The sequence below is a fragment of the Tachypleus tridentatus genome, chromosome 12 (assembly GCF_004210375.1).
Source record: "Tachypleus tridentatus isolate NWPU-2018 chromosome 12, ASM421037v1, whole genome shotgun sequence".
Classification (NCBI taxonomy): Eukaryota; Metazoa; Arthropoda; class Merostomata; order Xiphosura; family Limulidae; genus Tachypleus; species Tachypleus tridentatus.
Genome location: NC_134836.1, coordinates 53804342 through 53820796, shown reverse-complemented (window position 1 = coordinate 53820796; position 16455 = coordinate 53804342). Strand labels below are relative to the sequence as shown.

The window sequence follows — 16455 nt, the reverse complement described above, 5'->3', positions numbered from 1 at the left end:
CTACGTTAAGCACTCGCTAACATTACTGTCGGTAGAAGTGTTCCCATTTCTACTGTAATGTCTTTTTCTCAGTATAACAGCTAATGTTCACACTACGTCATGCAAACCTGCCAGTGTTGTAACCATACTATTTGTTCACATCAACACACGTGACCAGACGGTCAAAATGGATTACAAACACAGCCAGCAATATAGATTAGTGAAAGGCAGAAAGAAAGAACGTTCTGTGATATACATTGAAAGAACAAGTTTCGTCGAACGTGCTTTAGAAAATCATTAATAAAGTAAAGAAAACTTCGTGCAATACAACAACCGACTCGTGAATCTGTAAACGAAGTGTTGAAATCTTTAGAATTATATTAATTCCAAAATAAATACACATTTTAGAAGTTTCTTCTAATACGATTTCTATAACATCAAGTGAGAACAAGTAAAATTAACCAGTGTGTTATGTAACAGACGCGATAATTGTAAAGAAACTCTAATAAACAAAACTGATTACACGTTAAAAAAGCTCTTGTAGAGATTTGGTCTGTTTTGAATCTCGCGCGAAGCTATACGAGGGCTATCTGCGCTAGCTTTCCCTAATTTAGCAGTGTAAGACTAGAGGGAAGGCAGCTAGTCAACACCACCCACTGCGAACTCTTAGGCTACTCTTTTGCCAACAAATAGTAGGATTGACCGTAACATTATAACGCCCCCACGGCTGAAAGGGCGAGCATGTTTGGTGTGACGAAGGTTCGAAACCGCTACCCTTGGATTACGAGTTGAGTACCTTAGCCTCCTGGCCATGCCGGGTCTGTTTTAGAGGAACAATATTTCACCAAATGTGCATCGACAGTCTTAAGTTTCAATCAAGAAAGGCTTAAACCCTGTTGCATTGCATTCTTAAGTTTAAGTAAGTTTATTACCTTCAAACAATATACACGATGGTCACGAATAAAACTTCGTATTTTGAAAGATTATACCTTAAAAAACTTCTCATCTGAGAGGAACACAATTTCACAAGAAACACATTGACAATCATAAGTTTTATTCAATAAATATTGCATTTAGCAACCCGTATTCTAAAACCGTATTATATTGCCTTACACAATGATTTTCTCGTAAATGAGCCTAATTTTGTTTACCCTGGAGGTTTTTGTTTGTTTTTCTTAACAACACGAGATTGTTATTCCAGTAAAGTGTGTGTTAATATGTAGCATACGCCAAGAATCAATAGACGCACCAAGAACAGACGATGCTTGTAGTGAGGTCAGTTACGGACTTACGGAGACGAAAAACATACTGCAAACTATTTCCATATCTTTCCGATTAAAATCTGCCATTCTCAACATTCCCAGTTACAAATAGTTTTGTTTCAAAGAAATGATTACATTAAGCACGAGGTTTCATTTGCAATCACCCTATAAATTCCCTAATAGTTATCTAGTTAGTTTTTACGAGGGTTTTGAACCATATATTCGACATTAAAACAACATAAAAACCCAATATCATACAAGCGTTGTTTGATGTTGATTCGTGCAATTAAATCATGGTCTCGTTAAGAATCGATTTCGAAATTGTTAGGTTTGTAGACATCTTATTTTAATTATTGTAATTTTGTAAGAGTAAAATCAAAACAGCACGTTCTTGAAATTATCAGCACATAAATGCACGCAATTGTACAGTTAGTAACGTTTTAGGAAGATTAACACACACCAAAACATAAATAGTTACTTCACAAAATCATTTCGGTAGGTTACTTGTTACCTTTGAGTAAAATGAACAAAAAAGATAATATTAAAATCCAGCCGTCGAAAACTATAAATTTGTAGTATAGTACAAAAGTTTTGAAGTGTAACCAAGACAACGTAACAAGTGTTCTATATCCTCCTGAATTTGGTGTTTAAATGTCTTGTTCAGAGCGCGTAGATTAAGAACCCATAAGATTTGTTTGTTTTGAATTTCGCGCAAAGCTACTCGAGGGCTATCTGCGCTAGCCGTTCCTAATTTAGCAGTGTAAGACCAGAGGGAAGGCAGCTAGTCATCACCACCCACCGCCAACTCTAGGGTTACTCTTTTACCAACGAATAATGGGATTGACCGTAACATTGTAACGCCCACACGGCTGAAAGGGCATGTTCGGTGCGACCGGGATTCGAACCCGCAACCCTCGGATTACGAGTTGAACGCCTTAACACGCTTGGCCATGCCGGGCCCTAACATATAAGAAGTACACTGGCTATCCACTTTATTAGAAGCTAAATATAATAACTGATTGATCCATATATTTGCCAGAAAAATTTCCATGGTTAAACTTTGAGGGATTTTTTTAACCTTTACTCATTTATGATATTGTATTCAATTCATGTAGTGAAGAAAATTTTTGTTTCAAATGCATATTTCAAAGTCATCCTAAGTTCCTCAATTGGATTGAGATTCGTGAATAACAATGATCATAGGTCATACTCCTCAACCATGCGTGCCTCTGGATGGTCTTATTTGAAGTAGTCCTCCCCATCAGGGTATACATAAATGTACCTGATCAGAAATTATACTTAAGTCAGCTGTGGCTTAAGGTAAGCCAGGAAAATGCGGCTCAAACCATGACTTCACCATCAGAGGTCTGAGACAGTTGTGGTCACACGAGATGAATTTTTTTTATAGTTGGTAATCAAGGCTAGTGGTTTATCCAATAATATCCTACTGGCATCATATTTTGTTGCAATGTTCTCTGAAAGGAACAGGTAGAGATAGGTATAAATCACTCTACATGGAATGTCTTCGCCTGTTGGTGTAAACTGTTTTCCTTGCTCTATCGTTAAGTTTTTGGGGTCAAAATTGCCCTTGCATTTTATTCATTGGGATACTCTTTTTACCAACCAATAGTGGGATTGGCTGTCACCTTACAGCACCCCATGGTATACGGTGGGATGGGAATTCTAACATGCGACCCTCAGATTACGAATAGAGTTCGCTAATAACTGGCCATGCCAGACATTTCTGATATGTATGATTTGTATTTTGCAGTACAGACCATTAAGAGTTTACGAGCTATAATCAAAACAAAAGTTTACTTTATATAGGCTTCAAGCAAATAAAGCAAACACTAAATCAGTACCTACTTAGGAAAAGTTTAGCTGACATATATGTATGTATTATGTAAGATGGCAAAAATACAACACTGTTATATATGTACATATATTAATTTTAAAACATACCAATCTGTTAATGAAAATTAAAATATGTTTATAAAATCTTACAACGTATTTCACTAAATTAAGTAATCAACAAACTCAAAGTGTACCGCTGGGACAGAACTACTAATTTTACCATACAATATGTTGATGGTTGAAAGTTTCTATTCTAATAGCTTCTATTAAAGTTCACGACTGTGAACCCTTCCTAATTACATCAGAGAATGGTATAAATAACTCAGTAATTATCTAAAAGAGAATTATATTTTCTTCTATAAGCCATATTTTAAAATATTACAGATTTTCAAAAATGTTAAAACAGACAAAACTTAAACCACTTGTCTCTAAGAATAAGATACAGCTATTACGTTGTCAATTGATGAAATGCTTAACTTGATACTAATTAATATAATTCTATTGCATTCAACAGGCTATAAGAAAATATCAGATCCAGACATTTCAAATTATTCCTCGGTCCTGCAGAATTTTAAATGAGTGAATAAAAGCACGTGGGAGCCCCCCGCTAGTACAGCGGTATGTCTTCGGACTTACAACGCAAAATCAGGGGTTCGATTCCCCTCGGTGGGCTCAGCAGATAGCCCGACGTGGCTTTGCTATAAGAAAACAAACAAACAAAAAGCACGTGTACTATAACATACTTGTTTCTAAACGCCCATCAAGAAACAGTAGGCATTGCTATAATAAAACTTAAAATTCATGTTTTATAATGTGTTTTACTACTTGTTACGTACTGAATAAATATATGTATATATTATACCAGTGAATATCAAACATATTTCCCTGCCACACAAATGGTTGATACATTACGTTTCTTATTACCTTCAAACCTCTTATAAATACAACCCATTTTTAAGATAATATTTTTCGGGCTTCTTAAAACTACTAAAATAAAAAAAAACATGCAACACTTAATGAGGTACTTCCAAGAAAGAAAGTTAGGCAAATGGAGAAAAATAATTTACGACCCGAATGTAACGGAATGCGTCTCCACCTTATGTACAGAGTGGCCCGTAAGTCCCCACCCGTCCATATGTTATTATGTTTTATTCAATTACGCATGTATTATAAAGTTGTTTCTTTTTCTTCAGAGAAATATAGCCGATGTAAGCCCATGTTGAGGAAAACGTCTCACAGAACATGGCGTCGCATAATATTATGCAGCAAGAATGAGGGACAGCACACAGATACACTGGATACATAAGATATATGGATGGGTAGGTACTTACGGGTCACCCTGTAGTACGTATAAAATATTAATTCTTATGAAAACATTACCTCTTCTTCTCCTACATTTGACCACCAGGACAATAACTACAGATATAATAATGAGTCCCAATGTCACAGATATTAGCACCACCAGGACTGGACTGAAGGTCGGTTTCCAACTACTTTTATCTGGAAAGAAAATCCCACAATAAATAGTTATCTATCCTCAGTGTTTATGACAAAATAAAAACCTACAAAAATCGACTGTTTATAAAAAGTATCCTCCAGCGGTTCAAAGGTAAATCTGAAAGGATTATACGCTAAAAACTGCGTTTTGAGATCTGTGGTGGTAGCCCATTGTACATTTTGCCTTTAACAAGAAACTAACAGATCAAAACACTATAAAAAATTATTTTCAATGTAGTTCTTTACAAAATAATTCATATATAGGGTATTCTATTTGTATTAAACTCCTCGAAATAGTTTTATTAAACGCAAACATTGTTTTATTTATTTGATATAAATGTACACATGTGTGATATCTGAAGTAATACCATGTGAAAACTTGCCTGTACCACATCAGTAATTATAATTAAAGTATTATACAAGTGACCTAAATTCATTTTTGTTAATTTCTATTTTGACTCCCACGTTTAAATTGTTATTCCAGAACTGCGTCACTGCCTACCATTATTACAATAAAATTTACATAAACGTTCTGTGTCTCATGTTTTCGTGGGTTGCCACTTTCCTTCAGTTAGTTTTTAAATACTGTAATAATGAGATGGAATGCAAAGGAATTGCACAATAGAGAAATTATCGTCTTCGTCAAAGCTGTTCTAAATAAAAATTGTTGTTTTGACTGTAGAATTTAAACTTTCCATTTGAACCACGTCTTTTACAATATTGTCACTTATTTTCTCTAGAATTATTTGTTTCTTTGAAGTTGAGCACAAAGCTACACCTGTGTTCTACCTATCACGGGTATCGAAACCTGGTTTCTAACGTTGTAAGTCCGCAGACATGCCGCTGTGCCACTTGAGGAGCCTATGTTTCTTGACTACGCGAAACTGCGTTTCAGTTACTTAAATGAAAGGTTTTGTTAAATTCGGAAAATAACAAAGAAATATGGAGAATGTTTCTTCCTATCAAACAGCGTGAAGTGGAAAACCCCAAACAAAAGATATAAATATTTCTTATTATTAAAGAAATAATTACATTAAGTGGCATTTTACCTTCTTCCCTAAAACGAATAGAGTAAAACGTAGAAAGCCACACGAAGGACTTCTACCTCCTGGTTCTTCCGATTGTGCAAATTGCTTGCGGTTATCTAATGGTGTGTGAAGGTGGTAATTTAATGGTGTGTGGAGGTGGTAATCCAATGGCGTGTGGAGATGGTAATCCAATGGTGTGTGGAGATGGTAATCCAATGGCGTGTGGATATGGTAATCTAATGGCGTGTGGAGGTGGTAATCCAATGGCGTGTGGAGGTGGTAATCCAATGGTGTGTGGAGGTGGTAATCCAATGGCGTGTGGAGGTGGTAATCCAATGGTGTGTGGAGGTGGTAATCCAATGGCATGTGGATATGGTAATCCAATGGTGTGTGGAGGTGGTAATCCAATGGTGTGTGAATATGGTAATCTAATGGTGTGTGGAGGTGGTAATCTAATGGCGTGTGGAGGTGGTAATCCAATGGCGTGTGGAGGTGGTAATCCAATGTGAATATGGTGTGTGGAGATGGTAATCCAATGGCGTGTGGATATGGTAATCTAATGTAATGTGGAGGTGGTAATCCAATGGCGTGTGGAGCATTCTCGTAGTTTGGGTTGGATCCTTTGATTCTTTTAGAAAGTGAATATAAACGTCGGTTCCGAGTATGCCTACCCCTAAAATGCTGCGTATCTACCCTAGAGACAAGGAGGTATTTTCAAACACTTTATGACTGTGAAGTAATTCGTGAAGTAAAAATGCATTCTTAAAACGACTGTTGAGGGTATTAAAACTTTTACATGACATAATATATTAACATAACCTTTTTTAACCTGAAGACGGCCTGAGAAGGTCGAAATGTTGTTCTGTACGCTATTTTAATTAAAGTTTTAATACCTTCTTAGGGCATCTTCAGGTTAATCTGAAGAAAATCTTTGTTAACCTGAAGATGACCTAGGAAGGTCGAAACGTTGTTTTATACTTTATTTTAATTAGTTTCAATACCTTTTAGGCCATCTTCAAGTTAACCTGAAAATAATCTTTGTTAACGTGAAGATGACCTAGGAAGGTCGAAACGTTGTTCTGTACTTTATTTTAATTAAAGTTTTAATACCTTGTAACGAGATGACCTAAGAAAGTCGAAACGTTGTTCTGTACTTTATTTTAATTAAAGTTTTAATACCTTGTAACGAGATGACCTAAGAAAGTCGAAACGTTGTTCTGTACTTTATTTTAATTAAAGTTTTAATACCTTGTAACGAGATGACCTAAGAAAGTCGAAACGTTGTTCTGTACTTTATTTTAATTAAAGTTTTAATACCTTGTAACGAGATGACCTAAGAAAGTCGAAACGTTGTTCTGTACTTTATTTTAATTAAAGTTTTAATACCTTGTAACGAGATGACCTAAGAAAGTCGAAACGTTGTTCTGTACTTTATTTTAATTAAAGTTTTAATACCTTCACCAGCCGTCTTGAGAATACATTCTGACAACCGTAACTTCCTTGGTAAGCACAACCATCATATCCATGTGACTTTGTTTGTTTCAAGTGCAAACTTTTACCTCATTGCTCCGTCATCTATTGAGCGATTTGAGGTCAGATTACAGTTTTGGACTCAGGAACTCAAACCCTTTCGACTGGTGTACATGATCATGCAAAAGGTCTCATAGATTAATTTATTCTAATCTTTCCCAAGAAAATTTCAAGTTGAGGGTAGGTTTGTAGAGATAGTGATGAGTAATAAAATCAAATCGGGTATGTGCACATTCCACACTTGGTATTATTGCGCTGGCGCATAAATACTTGCCTAATAAATAGGGAGGGGTGAAGGCCCTATAAATTAATTTACTCTAACTTCGTCTAATAACAAATCTCAAATGTCGCGTCTATTGAGGATTTTCCTTTGTTTATTAATATGAACGTCAGTTCGCCACTTTATCCCTCTACAGACACGATGAAGTACAATACGTCACTCACCTTAACGAATGGGTTACAATCTAATAAGCCACATGGCACAGCTATTATCAAACGTCAAACCGATTATATGCGTTTGTTCTAACAAAGTACACCCCCCCCCCAGTAGCTTAGCAGCAAATCTGCAGGTTTAAACACTAAAAATCGGGTTTTGATACCTGTAGTGAAATAGCACAGTGAGCACACTGCGTAGTTTTGTGCTTAGCTACAATCAACTAGCCTAACAACACGGCCAGTTAATGCAGTAATTAAGTTACTGGATATAAAAACTTAATGGCATTTGAGATTCACAGTATAGTTTTATCTTCGGAGTATCTAACTAATTTTAACGTACGTGTCTCTTAACAAAAGCAATGTTCCCTGATATAAGTTAACTAAAAAAAAATGTTATTAAAACAAAATAGGAACTCACAACCTCACTTCTTTACTATAAAATAGCGAAAAACATTCAAAAATTTTCGATAAAAAGTTTTAAAAAGCTGCCTTTATAGTCCAGATATATATATATATCATATTTAACCAACGTTTCGCCTTTGCGGCAACATCACGGTTGATATATACAACTCAACACATGAAACCGAACCTTTAGCAATAACTGGTTTGGTTTGTTTTGAATTTCGCGCAAAGCAACTCGAGGGCTATCTGCGCTAGCCGTCCCTAATTTAGCAGTGTAAGACTAAAGGGAAGGCAGCTAGTCATCTCCAGCGACCGCCAACTCTTGGGCTGCTCTTTTACCAACGGAAAGTGGGATTGATCGTAACATCTTAACACCACCACGACTGAAATGGCAAGCATGTTTAGTGTGATGGGGCCTTGAACCCGCAACCCTCAGATTACGAGTCAAGTGCCTTAACCACCTGACTATGCCTGGCCTAGCAATAACTGACATTTTGTTTACTTATTTCAAAATTTATAGTGAATACTGGAGGGACTTATGCATTTTGATAAAAAGTTTAGAAAAAAAACGAACATTACACTTCAGATATATATATAAACGAATTTGGCGAAACGTTGGTTAATACAAAAAAAGAACACATTCTTTTATACATATCTGGAGTGTAATGGTCTTTTTTTTCTAAACTAGTTATCAAAATGTGTATATCCTTCCTTTTTTAAAGAATTAAACAAAATGTCAGTTATTACTTACGGTTCGGTTTTATGTACTGACTCAAAATGTCAGTTATTACTAACGGTTCGGTTTCATGTATTGCCTTAAAATGTCAGTTATCACTAACGGTTCGGTTTCATGTATTGATTTAAAAGGTCAGTTATTACTAACGGTTCGGTTTCATGTATTGACTTAAAAGGTCAGTTATTACTAACAGTTCGGTTTCATGTATTGACTTAAAATGTCAGTTATCACTAACGGTTCGGTTTCACGCATTGCCTTAAAATGTCAGTTATTACTAACTGTTCAGTTTCATGTATTGACTCAAAATGTCAGATATTACTAACGGTTCGAGATTTATGTGTTGAATAGCGTACCATTGTGAGGTTGAGTCTCTGGGTTGTGTGAGGTTTTGGCTGTAAGGACCTTAGTCTGACTTCTTCCTTTAGAGTTCACAGCATAGACCACCACAAGAAAACTTGATGATGCTGGAAGATCACGAGCCAGAAAAAGTGAAACTGTTGCTGTCATATTAGCTCGTAGCCGTTGGTAAGCCATATCGTGCACTTCCATAACAAAATGTTGTTGGAGACCACCATCATAACCAGGTTCGCACCGAACATAAAAACTGTGATCTGTTTGATTGAAGACGACACAGCTGGTCACTGGGTCAGGCACACCTAGAACAAGTTAAATACACGAGATTAAACGAGCGCACTGCAGGAACTCCACTGTGAGTGATACAAATAGCCGAGTGTTCGATACTGGTCTATCGACTTACCAGCATTTTCACTGAATAAAATTTAAAAACATTTTATTATATCAGTTTTGATTTGGAACAAACAAAATTACTGATCTACTTTGTAAAGTAACAAAACACGTAACAGTTTATTCTTGTTTTATAATAAATATACGCTTAGACTAGAATCATTTTAAGTTTCGCGTTGTACACAAACCTGTACGTAAGTAACATAACTAGTTCTATTTTAATTGTTTAATTGTTTTTAATTGTAAAGTATACGTGAAACAAAATATTATATTTGTTTAAATTTCTTGGAAGATTATTTAACCTTGTAGAAGGGTTAACTGTTCTCCAAATTTCAAAAGGGCAGTCATTGATACAAATTATGAATCATAGATTGCTTTTCAAATTAATGAGCAGCCCGGCATGGCCAAGCGTGTTAAAGCGTTCGACTCGTAATCCGAGGGTCGAGGGTTCGAATCCCGGTCGCACCAAACATACTCGCCCTTTCAGCCGTGGGGGCGTTATGATGTGATGGTCAATCCCACTATTCATTGGTAAAAGAGTAGCCCGAGAGTTGGCGGTGGGTGGTGATGACTAGCTGCTTTTCCTCTAGTCTTATACTGCTAAATTAGGGACGGCTAGCGCAAATAGCCCTCGAGTAACTTTGCACGAAATTCAAAACAAACAAACAAATTAATGAATTGTTGCAGAAAATTTAAGAATGCCACTAGCTAGTCCATGATTTTTCATGGCCATTGGGTTATAATAATAAGTTGGCAAACAACGATTTGTAAGTACAATGAAGTGATTTATTGTGAGGAAGAACTTAGCGGCACAGTGTTATGTCTCCGGACTTACAATGCAAGAAACCGGGCTCCAATACACGTGGTGGGCAGAGCGCAGATAGCCCATTATGTTAACTTTGTGCTTAACTTGAAACATTGATGAATCGTTGTTTCCTTAGGTATTATTATTTTAGCCTAATGTGCGTTCGTACTCTACTAATTGGTTACATCATATACCTACTGTGTTTAAGTTAGTAAGAGTCTATTTATAATATAAAAGTAATCCAACTTATTTATATTAACGCAACTCCGGTGCCTCCAAGTAAAAAGTAAAAAAACAACAACATATAAAACCAATAATAATTAAAAAGTTATTAGTACATTACATGTTTCCAACATAAAATCAAACATAAATGTAGCACAAGCTCAGATATGATGCTTTTTTTTTTAATAAAGTGTATAGGCCCTGGCATGGCCAGGTGGGTTAAAGCGTTCGACTCGTAATCTGAGGGTCACGGGTTCAAATTCCCGTTACACCAAACATGCTCGCCCTTTCAGCCGTGGAGGCGTTATATGTGGCGGTCAATCCAACTATTCATTGGTAAAAGAGAATCCAAGAGTTGGCGGTGGGTGGTGATGACTAGCTGCCTTCCCTCTAGTCTTACACTGCTAAATTAGGGACGGATAGTTCAGATAGCCCTCGTATAGCTTTGCACGAAATTCTAAAGACAAAACAATAATAAAGTTTAGAATCAAATAATAGGGGTTTGATATATTGTTCTAAAAGTAGAAAAAATACATGTATATTGTTAAATATTTATTTAAAATTATCATTATTATAATACGGTATCCACAATTTTAAAATGCAATGGAAATAAAGATTTAAAACTGTTAGGGCTTGTGATTCCCACTGTATAGTTTCTAGTTCGTGTTCATAAAACTTGCAGCAACGTATTATCCAAAGTGTAATATACTCGCTTCAGATTCACTTGTCTTCGTAGTTTGCAGGAAATGTTTAACTTAACGGCATAAGAACGGTTTTGAGTAATGGGTTTCCAGATATTGCAGAATCGGGTAGATACGAATTTCTAGAAACATTTAGCCACTATACATTAGCTTCTGTTTGTTTGTTTGAATTTCGCGCAAAGCTACTCGAGGGCTATCTGCGCTAGCCGTCCCTAATTTAGCAGTGTAGGACTAGAAGGAAGGCAGCTAGTCATCACCACCCACCGTCAACTCTTGGACTACTCTTTTACCAACGAATAGTGGGATTGATCGTCACATTATAACGCCCACACAGCTGAAAGAACGAGCATGTTTAGTATGACGGGGATTCAAACCAGCGGATTTCGAGTCGAGTGCCTTAACCACCTGGTCATGTCGGGCCGTAATAATGTTATAGAACTGTTTTGTTATACATATAAATAATTAACTTGTTATAGAACTACGTGTAATAAAGTGTAATCGTGTTACCGAGCTTCTTAGTAGAACACATAAAATACATTTGCTCTATATTCACAAAAATTCTTCTGGACTGTCATATATAAATAAATTTTATACTGTATAAATCTTAGGAAAGAAAAGAGATTATACCAAAACTGGTGCTACAAAAAACGTTCCTTCATTTACTGTATGCAGAATTTAGGGTTCTCAGCTAACTTAAGTAGAGCATGCAAGAAACAAGTGCAAGATCACGTTAGGGTGATGTAGATGTACACGCTCGTAACACTCTAGAAAATTCTTTGTGTTGAACCCAACTTACACGGAGCGGAGTGACATTAATCCTGGCATTTGATTTTCGACACTTGAAACTGGGTTAACAATAAGTTAGACCGCAAGTGGGTTACGTTACCGTTTTTTTTTTCTTTTGGCTTGTCTTTAACTAGTTTGATTTTGTTTTTGAATTTCGCGCAAAGCTACACGAAGACTATCTGCGCTAGCCGTCCGTAATTTAGCAGTGTAAGACTAGAGGGAAGGCAGCTAGTCATCACCACCCACCACCAACTTTTGGGCTACTCTTTTACCAACGAATAATGGGATTGACCGTAACATTATAACGCCCCCAACCTCCCCCCCCGTTGAAAGGACGAGCATGTTTAGTACGAGGGGTTTCGAACCCGCGACCCTCACATTATGAATCGAACGCCTTAACACGTTTGGCCATGCCGGGCCCTTTAATTAGTAAAAGCTATTATGCTTGGTAAATAAGAAAAAAATATTTGATCAGAACAAGCGAACCTTTATTATCATAAGAATAATGTTTTATTTAACGCGTAATTTAAATTATGAAAATAATATCGTGCGAAGAGAGTAATACTGATAAATGAGCCCTAATGCTTTTCTTTTAGTCTAACTTTTAATAGTTTATATTTGAAGTGTGAAGCACTGTAGATGATTTGAAAATTAAGAAACTTGTTTCTTATTATAATTTAAATTTCAGAATTCTTTGGGATCTAATCTACATATTAATGGTTATAAACTACTAAATATTCGAAGAAAATTAATTTTGTTCTAGTGCACTACAGCTTTTTATCTATTTGATATAAACAGTCTGTGAAATATAGCGATCTGTTTTTATTTGACGTATATTGTTAAAAATTCCTACACAAGGTTAAAACAGATTATCTAATAGCTTTACACATGGCATGGCCAGATGGTTAAGGCTCGCGATTCGGGAGTCCCGGGTTCGAATCCCATCCCACAAAACATGATCGTCTTTTCACTTGTGTGGGTGTTATGATGATACGGTCGCTTTAATAAAAAAAAGTAACCCCAGAATTGGCAGTGGACGGTGATGACTAGCTGCCTTCCCTCTAGTCTTACACTGCTAAATTAGGGACGGCTGGCGCAGATAACCCCCATGTAGCTTTGCGCAAAATTCAAAACAAACAAAATAATTATTCTCAGAAAAATATTGATATCAAATTTCATTTTTGGCAAAAGAAAACTTAAATAAGTTATTTATAGTGATTAACGTCTATAGGAATATTTATTAAATACAGTAGATGCTTAGAAATATAGTTGGATATTAACCAGCAGAATAATACCAAGAACTTGCTCACAGTTTACTAACAGGAGAAACAAGCTATGGAAAATATTTCTACTCTGTATAGTTAGTCAAAACTTCTGATAATTCAACATAAACGAAAACAATAAAACCATTGAAACTCATGAAAGCTTCCTGCTTATTATGATAATGTGCTTGAAATGTTCGTAAGAAATTCAAAAATAATTTCATGAAGCCCGAGTGAAATGCAAGTCAGCCGGACATTTCTAGTTACATGCTGACTATTTCTAGTGAAGACAAAATATTTAGGAATATTCAAAATGTACAGTAAAAGTCATTTCTAATGCTTGATAATTTCAAACCATCTTAAACGTAAGAACACATTATTTTATTCACATAAGTTATATATAACAACATGTGTTCATTTTTACGCAAAATAAGATTTAAGTGAATAGTCGTGTGATCACATAAATTTCCGTGGCACAAAAGAGCGGAGGAAAACGATATTTCACATTTCATAGTTTGGACAACATCAAACCGTGTAAAGCAATCCAGATAAAGCGTATATCCAGACATTTTCATGATAAGAAGAATAATTGGGCAGCCATTGGAAAATACAGCTAAAAGTCTCACAGAGTAGGAACTAGCTTTCATTATAGTTGACTGGAGATTTAGACAGATCAGACCGATGTTGAAAATTCCGCGCGACTACAGTATGGACTCCAAACAACCGGTGAGCCTCAGGGGTGTAAGGAACACGTGCATTATCCAAACAGTGAACATCTTGCTCATAAATGAATCAAGCTTTTCACTACGCCTTTGGAAAGTAGCTGGAGCAATATCCAGTTTCCAATTTTACGAAAGAAAACACGTATGTGGCGGTGTTGACATTCTGATCTAGACAGGAATTAGTGCTAGAGGCCACAGTCATTCTCATGTGCAACGTAATATGACAGGTAGTGACGAAAGGTAAATGGATGCAAACTTAGAATCATTAATGTTGTTATATGCAGAAACAACTGGTTAAGACTTCCCCCTAATAGATAACGTGTAGAACAGATTAGCAACTTTTGGTTAAACATACTGGCCAGTATGCTTACTGGAAATAGATCCAATCGAACACAGTGCGAGACACCCTGAGAGGTCCCTTTACTGCACGTGATTCAGTAGTTTATTATAAAGTCAGTATCAAGCAAACATTGTTATTTTGTTTTGCAGAGGGTTGAGTAACTTATAATAAAACGATTTTAAATAAGAAAATCAGAAAGTCGTGTGACAAACACAGTTAATATAAAATAGCGATAGGACAGAATACACTGCATCTGTCTCTTGACGTTGTTTTCCGTTGCATACATAGAGTGTTGCTACTAAAAGCTGGTCGATTTCGTAACTGCTTTTTATAGAAGCACACTGGTGAACAAACAGACCATAAGCATGTGCTCATATCGGAAATTTGGAATTTCCAAAATGGAATATATTGCATTGGAAAACAAAGGAATATGGATCAACTTGGGGCACCAAAAACCTGCAGAAAAAAAAAACACTTAACAAGTCGCACCACAGCGGTGGTGAGCAAAGTGTGTTATCTTGTAACACAAAATTCAGTGGTAAAAATAAAATGAAACTGGTATTCCTATTATTACAAACAGAGACATACTGGTCAAATCGCTGAACGTAACGCCTATAGAGTTCTGTGTGGTCGTACAGTTGAAATAGACACTAGAAAAGTATTTTCTTCTTCAATAAATGGCTTATGGAAACCATGAAGGAAGAAATGGTATGCTTTTGACGTGACAGATTTAGCTTTATGACAGAGTTTTTTGCAATGAAAACCATGCTGCAGAGCTATTTAAATACACACACATATATACATCCGTAATGTCCGCTGAAAATTCATTTAAGCATTGCCCTTTAATATCGAAATCGTAAGAAATATTTGCTGACAGCAACGAAACTATTAACAGTTTTCTCTTTACTGATTTAGGTGATGTCAGAGTTCTGTAGGTTGTAGATTTTGCTCAACAATAGTAACTATGACCATACTGATTTTGATACTCTATATGATACCGGAAAACCTTTTTACAAAATATTTTATGCCCGTATGTACAAAAAAAAAAACATTTACTCGGTCATAATTCTACATGTGATTCATTTGGGATTATTTAAATCAACCTGAGTACCTAATGTACCTCTTTGAAACCATTTTAATTTGCAGTTATCCACGTGTAACTCTTAGTAACAAAAACATACTTAACATTTCAGCTTTATTAAAAGATAAAAAGAAAATAAAACACAATTTCATGATATAACAGCCCACCTGCGGGAATCACTGTGTAGACACAAGGTTCTCGCTGTGTTCCCACATCATTGGTTGCCCAGCAGAGCAAAGAACCGAAGTCTTGGTTATTCCTGGGAGTAAAAGTGGCCATACTTGATAAACCGCTATTTTCGAAGGTGAAGATTTCTAATTTGTCCAAAGAGTTGTTAAAATTCCAGCGAAACGTGACCTCCGGGGGGTCAGCTTCTACCTGGCACAGAACCCTAACGTTGTTGTATTGAGGAACCCCATACGTTAACTTCTGATTAGGTTTGCAGACTGGAGCGTCTAGCATCAAGAACAACAAAAGACGAAATTGACCGATAAGTTAACTTCCCTTTTTATTTGTCTTCCCCTATCCTTTTCATAAAACATCATCGAAAAGTGAAATAGCTAAACACAATAAGACTCAAAACCTCTTAGCTCACACATCACTAGTTCTTAGAAATAAAAACTGCATTAATCGTTTTTCAACGAAACTTTGTTCTACTTTGGTGCCCAAGGAGTGTCCATCAAGAAATATCATAAATTATTAGCACTATCGTTGTTCTGTGTCACCATATTTTTCATATTTTCTGGCATGTTACTTGAAAAACAAATTATTTGTATATAACAAAAAAAAAATACAAAAATGTCACTGACTAGGGGATTAGAAAGATTGCAAGTTCGTGGTTCTATATCAATCACGCAACATCGTTGTTGATTTACTTGTTATGATTTTATTTTGAAAGTATATACCAATATTTGTATGTTATTTGTCTGTGGATTTTATTTTTAGTTTGAAAATAATTTGAATGGCACTCAGGGCATCCTAAGTTAGGTGTATATGCAACATTTTATATATAGTTTCTTAAACTTTAATGAAAAGTCATAAGACTCAGATTAAGATTGATAGCAGCCTA

General features: G+C 35.9%; 1 protein-coding gene across 1 annotated transcript in view; it reads right to left on the bottom strand.

The window, feature by feature from the left end:
- The window catches only part of LOC143233347 (neural cell adhesion molecule 2-like), a 132147-nt gene that overhangs the window by 17755 nt on the left and 97937 nt on the right, over window positions 1-16455 (bottom strand). The window contains exons 7-9 of the mRNA XM_076469506.1: window positions 15554-15841; window positions 9077-9379; window positions 4476-4595 (exon numbers count right to left, since the gene is read on the bottom strand). Coding sequence (XP_076325621.1) covers window positions 4476-4595; window positions 9077-9379; window positions 15554-15841 — 711 coding nt within the window. The remainder of the gene's footprint in view (window positions 1-4475; window positions 4596-9076; window positions 9380-15553; window positions 15842-16455) is intronic.